We start from the raw sequence: 8,937 nt of genomic DNA, 5'->3' as shown, positions 1-8,937 counted from the left end.
CCATGAAATTAAAATAAACCGGATTGTTGACAGCGTGCCTAAGCAGTAAGGGACAGGCTTCATTTAATAACCAGAACTAGGACGCGTTTTAAAGCGTCTGGAAGTCTGGGTCTTAGCGGTGATTGCTGCGGCGGCTCTGTTTTGTGGCACTTCGTAAATCTGCGCCAGCTCTTGGCGAGCACGCGCCCCGTGCGCGCTCAGGCTCAGGCTCAGGCTCAGGCAGGCTCAGGCTCAGAGACTACCGCGCGCAGGGCCGTCAGGGCGGCTCCACGCCAGCAGAGGGCGCCGGGCAGCGCCGCTCCTCGGGGCGCGCGCGGACGCTCTCCCAGCATGCCTCGCTCCCGTCGACGTCGACCCGGAAGCTGTCGCCGGCGGCCGGCCGGCGGTCAGCCTTCACACAGCCCCGGCTGCGGAGCGCAGTCGCCCAGGTTTACGGCGGCAGAGGGCCGAGGCTCCCGGAGAGGACCGCGATGAGTCCACTTCAGGTCGGGGCTGAGTGTGGGCGCGCGGTTCCCGGCGGCGTGTGACCCAGTCTTCGCCGGCCGCTGCCCTCTGCGTGTGTAAGTGTCCGTGGGCCCCAGGGCCCTGCAGCGCCCGCCCCGAGGCCCCGAAGAGGCCTTCCGCCTGGGGCAATATGAAGGCCGCAGAGTTTTCCTCCAAAGCCACACCTCAGCTGGAAGGGGCGAGTTGGAGGGCTCTGTTAGTGGTAGCCATGGGGAGACGCGGAGCTGCAGCTGTCGCTTTGCAGTGCCTGTAGGACTTTGAGGGCCCGGAGCCCCGGTTCCCTGAACAGCACCCAGATCGCCCCATATCTGAGACACAGTTCATGCCCCCCTTCCCTAACTCTGAAGTAAAATCTTGAGGGCTGTCATCTGGAGAAGCCACCTTGTCCGTTCAGCCATGAAGACAGAAACAGTGCCACCGTTCCAGGAAACTCCAGCTGGATCGAGCTGTCACCTCAATAACCTGTTGAGTAGCCAGAAGCTGATGGCTGTGGGGGTCTTGCTTGGCTGGCTCCTGGTCATACACCTTCTGGTCAACGTGTGGCTGCTGTGCCTTCTGTCGGCATTGCTAGTGGTGTTGGGAGGATGGCTGGGCTCCAGCCTCGCTGGAGTGGCTTCAGGTCGACTGCATCTGGAACGCTTCATCCCATTGGCCACCTGTCCTCCATGCCCTGAGGCAGAAAGGCAGCTGGAACAGGAGATCAACCGCACCATCCAGATGATTATTCGAGATTTTGTGTTATCTTGGTACCGTTCCGTGAGCCAGGAGCCAGCCTTTGAGGAAGAAATGGAGGCAGCCATGAAAGGGTTGGTCCAGGAGCTTCGGAGAAGGATGAGCGTGATGGACAGTCATGCTCTTGCCCAGAGTGTTCTGACTCTCTGCGGTTGTCACCTGCAGAGCTACATCCAGGCAAAGGAGGCCACTGCAGGGAAGAATGGTCCAGTTGAGCCTTCCCACCTCTGGGAGGCTTACTGCCGGGCGACTGCCCCACATCCTGCTGTGCACAGCCCCAGTGCTGAAGTCACCTATACGCGTGGCGTTGTGAATTTGTTGCTTCAAGGGCTGGTGCCCAAGCCCCACTTGGAGACTCGTACCGGACGCCATGTGGTGGTCGAACTCATCACATGCAATGTAATCTTACCACTGATCAGCAGGCTGTCAGATCCTGACTGGATCCACCTTGTACTCGTGGGTATCTTTTCCAAGGCCAGAGATCCAGCACCCTGCCCAGCCAGTGCCCCCGAACAGCCCTCAGTGCCCACATCTCTGCCACTGATTGCTGAGGTAGAGCAGCTTCCAGAAGGGAGAGCTTCTCCAGTAGCAGCCCCAGTATTCCTAAGTTACAGTGAGCCAGAGGGTTCTGCAGGCCCCTCTCCAGAGGTTGAAGAAGGCCACGAAGCTGTAGAGGGAGATTTGGGTGGGATGTGTGAAGAAAGAAAAGTAGGAAACAACTCATCTCATTTCCTACAGCCAAATCTTCGAGGTCCCCTGTTCTTATGTGAAGACTCAGAGCTGGAGTCTCCGCTGTCTGAACTGGGCAGAGAAACCATCATGCTCATGACTCCAGGCCGCTTTCTCTCTGACAGGATTCAGGATGCCCTGTGTGCCCTAGAGGGTTCCCAGGCTCTGGAACCCACAGATGGTGAGGCATCTGAAGGAGCAGAGGCTGAGGAGGGTCCAGGGACAGAAACAGAGACAGGCCTGCCGGTCTCCACACTGAATTCCTGCCCAGAGATCCACATCGACACAGCAGACAAGGAGATAGAACAAGGAGATGTTACCACCTCTGTTACAGCTTTGCTGAAGGGCCCAGAAAAGACCTGCCCCTCACGGCCGTCATGCTTAGAGAAGGATCTCACCAATGATGTGAGCTCCCTTGATCCTACTCTGCCACCAGTTCTGCTTTCCTCCTCTCCACCTGGTCCTCTCAGCTCAGCCACCTTCAGCTTTGAGCCCCTAAGCAGTCCCGATGGTCCAGTTATCATCCAGAACCTTCGTATCACTGGCACCATTACAGCCCGAGAGCACAGTGGCACTGGATTCCACCCATACACACTCTATACTGTGAAGGTAACAGGATTAAAGCTGTGGGTGCTCACCCGGGCTAGGAGTGGGTTTGGAAGGCAGTCATGAAGCAAATGTTCTTGGGGGAGAGATGCTGTTAGTTTGAAGTGGTTCTTTCAATAGGCATCTATCTCTGTGAATGGTCTGAAGCTAATATGTAAGGCAGAGTAGCGTTTATCCTGTACTCACACAAACAATCCTGGAACCTCAGGGCTGCTAGAATGCTGAGGGTTATATTTTCAGTGGTTCCCAAACTTGGCTGCACCTCAAAATCACTTGAGCTGCCTTTCAAATATACAGATTCTGACAGACTCTGTTGGATTCTGTATGAGAATTTCTAAGGAGGGGTCCCTGGATTCTCTATTTTATTTATTTTATATTTCAAATAGAACTCTCCAGATAACATGGAGTCAGCCTGTCCTAAGGCCATCTTGGGGAATTGCCTCTCTAATCCAACCAACCCTCTTCATGTTATCTCTTGTCAAGTTGTTCCCAAGTCTGCTTACACACCTCCAAGAGTCAAAAACTTGCTATCTTCTGAGATAGACATAGGTAAATAACCTACCTTCCTAAAACAGAGTACAAAATGTACCAGTATTTTGAAAAAGAAATCAGCAGGGAAGAAGTTTAGAAAGAAAATTCTTGGACAAGATCCTACCCGTTGGATTTTACTTGCCTTCCACTCGAATTTCTCTCATTTGAGTCCACAAGCTACCACCAGGGACAGCCTGCTTGCTACACTCCTCCAAACTCCCAATCCAACTAAGAGGGAAAAGACCTTCCTTGATCTGCTCAACACAGCTGCATCATGACATAGCATTTTAGAAAGTAACATTATGACATTTTCAAGTAAGACGGAATGGAAGTAATTAGAAATGCATATGTGTGAACACACAGACACACACTCCTTATAGGCAAATTGTAGAAGTACAGATGTCTGGTCATAAAATAACAGACTGGCCTCAAAGGACTGGTATAACTTTGTTAACATTTTCCTGCCTTTTTGTTCTAATTCTGGATGCCCCTATGCCATGCACCTTTCTCACATTTAAGTGTTGGCTTCTGGTTATTTCATCTTTTTTTAATGACTATTCCAATACTGACATAAAACAGCAGGTTTTTTCCCTCCTCATTGGCAGAAAAATTAAGTTGATGGATAGAATGTTTAAGTTCCCAGTCTTTCTCCCATTATTTGTTCTTTTTTGTTGTTGGCTGGATTTTGACATCTGCTACTGCTTCAATTAAGCATTAGAAAAGAGTAAAGTAAAAAATGAGAACGAAATAATATAGCCAATTATGAGTAGTTTGAAATTGGGTTTAGATTTTTATATGGACATATAACTGATTTTAAATTGTATATCAATATTATTATACTTTCTGATAGTAAATAGTTTTCGGTTTATGTGATGGAAGTAACCATAACGGTGTTGAAAATTGGCCCTCGAGGAGCAGCATATTCCACAGAAAGCCTCATAGTTCCAAATGCTCCAGGCTTGAGAGCCCCACCCTGAATGCCACCCGTTGCTCTTACTTGGTCTTTCCTTCTCAGTGCTGTTCTGAGGGACTGCTTTGCTCACATCAGCTCATAATGAATACCCTGTCTCCAGAAAATTGTAAAGCACCAGCCACAACTCCCACCAACAAGGAGGTAGTTTTTTCCACCTCTTGCCCACAGTATACCTCAACCAAAAAATAATAGCCCGTTCCTAATGAGAAGGCGCACATATATACTTCTCCCACAGCGTTTCATTGTGTCTTAACTACCCTGTCAAGAAGTGTGCCCCCATGCTGAGTTGCATATTCCATGCCATCCGTGGTATTCACTCTTTGGGGAACATGAGATATAAGTCGTCTTTTCCACATACCAGCCCTCTAAGCTTAGGAAGACAGTGGACTTTGACCCCTTATCACATCTCCAATTTTCATGTGACTTCTGTGATACAGATGATACGTACTTAGGAAAAATTCAGTTTAGCTCTAAGAATAACAATTAGGAAAATTAATCTGCCTGAAACAAAACAAATACCCTTTAATTTATTCCAGATAAACAAATGATTTATATCTGCTGTTTGGATTACTTGTTCTTCCCTTAACTTATATAAATAATCACGGGAGAGTATAATGGAAAAATGGTTTGCCCCTTATGATGTTTAGCCCTGTAATTTAAAGGTGATAGAGGCAGTATCATTTTTATGGATGTTATGCCTTCTATTCAAATATTCATTTGAAAAACAGTTATGTAGCCATTTTTATAAGTAAAGAAAGTATCTGGGAGAGGGAGCTTTCAGATGAAAGTAGTAGTGCGGAGGAGTGAAACTCATTTCTGACTTTCTAAGCAATTAGATATAGGAGGAGTGAAACTCATTTCTGACTTTCTAAGCAATTAGATATAGGAGGTTCTGGAACAGAATAGGAACATACTCCCTCCCTTTGTTCTTGGTTTCGTACTCTTGCTATGTGGCCATTGACCAAGTAGTCAGTAAAGCCAGAATAGAAGATTGCTGAAACCCGGCTGATTCAGTCAATCAATTTGTTCATTGAACAGTACGAGACAGCCCTTGACGGTGAAAACAGCAGCGGCCTGCAGCAGCTGGCTTACCACACTGTGAATCGTCGCTATCGGGAGTTCTTGAATCTGCAGACCCGTCTGGAGGAGAAACCAGATCTACGAAAGTTCATCAAAAGTCAGGAGTTTCCCCAACCCCTACTGCCCGCTTGCTTCCCACATCGAGCCACCCTGATTGGCCTGTTGGTTTATGGGAGGGATCGGGGAGGAGAATGCCGTTTCAAGGTTCTCTGCTCCCTGGATTTGCTTCAGGAGTTTTGAAGTTTAGTGCTGGACAGCAGCAATCACATTCTTTCAGAGGTAGTCCTTTACTGCCAACTGCTTTGTTCTGGAGCCCCATCTAGTTTAAGATTAAAAAATAAGTGTTCACATTTCCACCTGTGCCTGTAAGTTGGTGTGAGGAGTTAAATTAACTTTTCCAGATTCATAGATTGGTGGTTCTTAAATATTAAAATATTACACAGAAGTTGTTGCCACCTTCTTTCCTTAACACCCAGATCTTCTGTGTGCTGTTTGACAACTCTCAGGCATGGGGAACTTTTTTTTTTTTTTGACATGGAGTCTCGCTCTGTCCCCCATGCTGGAGTGCAATGGTGCAATCTCGGCTCACTGCAACCTCCGCCTCCCAGGTTCAGGCGATTCTCCTGCCTCAGCCTCCAGAGTAGCTAGGATTACAGGCGCCCGCCACCATGCCTAGCTAATTTTTGTATTTTTAGTAGAGATGGGGTTTCACCATGTTGGTCAGGCTGGTCTTGAACTCCTGACCTCAAGCAATCCACCCACCTCGGCCTCCTAAAGTGCTGGGATTACAGACGTGAGCTACTACGCCCAGCCAAATATTGTTTAATGTAATAAAATTTCACTCTTAAGAATTAGTAACTGGTTACTTTGTTTTTTAAAAATGATTACCCAAATAGTTGAATAAGTTTGGGCATAAATTATGTATTTTCTTTCTTAACACAATAGCTAATACTGAGCCAAGCTTGAAAATACGTGCCAGGTTCTCTCCTAAGCACTTTACACGTGTTAGCTCTTTTAATGCTCCCATCAGCCTGTGAGATAGGTGCCCTCATTATCCTCATCTTGTAGAAGAGAAACAGAGTCAGAAAGATAACACAAATGGCCTAAGATCATCATTATAGTAGGGATTGAGCCCAAATTTAAACTTGGGTCTCTGGACTTCGGAGCCCTCTCTTCTAACAATTTAGTGTTATATGGATCATATGGATTGTATGTATATTTGGAAGTCCTGAAATTGTTTTTTTTAATCCAAGGAAATATATTCAATAGTTCTGTTTTCTTTATATGTTTTATATGGAATAGCTCTCTGTGAATGTTAAATGAGTGAATATTTTGATTTTTTTTTTGAAGATGTGAAGGGTCCTAAAAAGCTCTTTCCAGATCTTCCATTTGGAAACATGGACAGTGACAGAGTAGAAGCCCGTAAGAGCCTCCTAGAATCATTCCTAAAGGTCAGCATCCTTCTCTTTTGGCCTTGTTCTCACTTTAACCTGGGTGTCTAACCCCAGAACACCCAAGCCAAGGTGGAGAGATTTGGGGACTGGAATTTCTCTTTAAAATGTGTGTGTGTTTTACTTTTGCAGCAACTCTGTGCCATTCCGGAGATCGCTAACAGTGAGGAGGTGCAGGAGTTCCTTGCTCTGAACACAGATGCTCGTATTGCCTTTGTCAAGAAACCATTTATGGTCTCTAGAATAGACAAGGTACCAGCAGGGCCACTGTGCTCAGCTTTAGTTTTGATCTATAAATGGGGAGGATTCATCAGAATGGAGGCAGTCCTTGAAAAATAAGAGCAGTAGGGTGTGGGAAGGGGCAGCACAGAGCCGTCAATAGAACATGGACTTAAATTGTCAAGACCTGTTGCCAAATATTGGTTGAATCATCAGCTTGCTGAATCACAGGAAACAGCTGCTGGGAAACAGTACCCCAACACTCTTAAGTGTACACATATCTCCTGGGGGTATCATTATATTGTTGTACTGTTGGAGGCATGTAAAGATTGATCTGTGTCTTCACAGATAGCTGGCATGAGGGGTGGTCTTTCAGAGGGTAAAGTTCATTTCCAGTGTTGGGTCACCCAGGAAAGAGAGCCTAAGACGACCTGAGGCTGGATTTAGAGTGTTGTCATGGTTCTCCGCTAGAGAACAGAGTATGGAGAGAATTGTATCTTTTTCAAGAGGTTATCTCAGCACCTATGGAGATGGTGGAAGAAGGACATTTGTGTAACATGTCAGAGCTTGTAAGCAGTGATTACCAACTGATATGAGCATCTCTGGGGCAGAAGTCTGAGGCTTATGTTTATCAAAAGTGATGTGTGTTTTATAGGATTGGGAAACACTGATGCATTGGCGGAAGAGTAGCCTCCCTCTTCTCATCTAGGCTTGGAGCAACAAATAAAATAGAATTTCATGTAGTAGGTGTTAGGGGATATCCACTGCTATGGAAAAAACTACAAACTAAAAAGGGATCAACTGGGTAAATGCCCAGAGTTCCATGCAGATACCATTCATCCGTTATTTCCACATCTACTTACTGGATGCCTGTTTTGAGCCAGACACTCTACTAGCTGCTGTTCATACATCAGTGAATGAGACAGATAAGGACCTCCCCACCCTCACAGACTACAGTTCTGTGATCCTGGAGAACAAGTTGTATTTTCTAAGCTGCATTATCTAAATGCATGCATCCTCAAGTGTTCTTTCCCTGGTTTGTTCTCCCCCGGTCTTTACTGTAGTCTGCTGACCACTCTCTTCAGCCTTGTCTTGGCTATGCTAGCTTACTCCTTATGGAGGAATACCACAAGAATGAGTCAAAGAAGGCATGGTGCTGCTCTGAGCCAGCAGTGTTAGTTAGCAAGAAGCACCAGAGGAAGAGTGAATGTTTCGTTCTGTTTCTTTGTTAGTTTAAGGTTTTGTTTGTACATTGTCCTTTTTAGCAAATATCTGTATGTCATTTTGCCATTCTGAAGAAATGGAGTTAATCTTTAGTGAGGATTATTTTATTTGGTCTTTATGAGTAGATAAGTTATAACAACTCAACTCCAGATATCTTAGTTTTGACCTGAGTGATCTTTGTTATTCTTTCTGTACCTAAAGAAGAGAAATTGTTTGAATTGACTAGAAAAACTGATTGTTTGCTCTGTGTAAGTTACTCTAAGCATGTTAATATTACTATGCCCCTTAACTGTTATTTTTATTTTTGATCATCTTCTTCACTTTTCCTTTCTCTTTATACTCCTACCTATGTACTTCCACTGATGCACATCTTGATGAAGGTGTTACCGATTTGGAAACTAGAAATCACCTTTTTACTTAAAAAGAAAGAAATTGAAAAATACATCACCAGCCCGCAGAACTCAGGTTTTTATTTCTCTCACTATTGGTTTTGGCTTCTTTTCCCATGGCGTTGTTTGTTTTACTCCTCAAGGAAAAAGATTTTTATGGCCATGGAAAAAAGGAAAGATAGTTGGCACTAAGTCATTAGCTGGTATTCGACCTTCCTACTGGATAAGGCTTTGCTAGATAGCCTGGCCCCTCTCCTTGTCCTGTTGCATAAAGTGCTGTGAGGCGACTGCTTGCTTGGCGGTTTCCATCTGTGGATGTGGATGGACTGACCCTGCACCTCTGACCCCTGCAGATGGTGGTGAGTGCCATTGTGGACACCTTGAAGACAGCGTTTCCTCGCTCTGAACCCCAGAGCCCCACAGAGGAGCTGAGTGAGGCCGAGACCGAAAGCAAGTCCCAGACAGAAGGCAAGAAGGCTAGCAAGTGAGAAGCCCTCAG

At 46.1% G+C, this 8,937-nt stretch overlaps 1 protein-coding gene across 4 annotated transcripts in view; it reads left to right on the top strand.

Annotated features, from left to right (window-relative positions):
* The first annotated feature begins 330 nt into the window (after nt 1–330).
* SNX19 (sorting nexin 19) overlaps nt 331–8,937 on the top strand; it is a 50,274-nt gene continuing 41,667 nt past the window's right edge. For 2 of the 4 annotated variants that reach the window (XM_003819860.5, XM_024930807.4), the window contains exons 1-5: nt 331–2,574; nt 5,114–5,252; nt 6,506–6,606; nt 6,739–6,858; nt 8,792–8,922. In XM_003819860.5, coding sequence (XP_003819908.4) covers nt 901–2,574; nt 5,114–5,252; nt 6,506–6,606; nt 6,739–6,858; nt 8,792–8,922 — 2,165 coding nt within the window. In that variant the 5' untranslated portion in view covers nt 331–900. Of the gene's footprint in view, nt 2,575–5,113; nt 5,253–5,331; nt 5,435–6,505; nt 6,607–6,738; nt 6,859–8,791; nt 8,923–8,937 lie in introns of those variants that run through there. The other 2 variants (XM_008973275.4, XM_024930808.4) reach the window with 2 other exon arrangements.

This window comes from Pan paniscus, chromosome 9, assembly GCF_029289425.2.
Source record: "Pan paniscus chromosome 9, NHGRI_mPanPan1-v2.0_pri, whole genome shotgun sequence".
In the NCBI taxonomy this organism is placed as follows: Eukaryota; Metazoa; Chordata; class Mammalia; order Primates; family Hominidae; genus Pan; species Pan paniscus.
The sequence above is the reverse complement of the archived record's forward strand: the minus strand, read 5'-3'. Positions and strand labels throughout refer to the sequence as shown.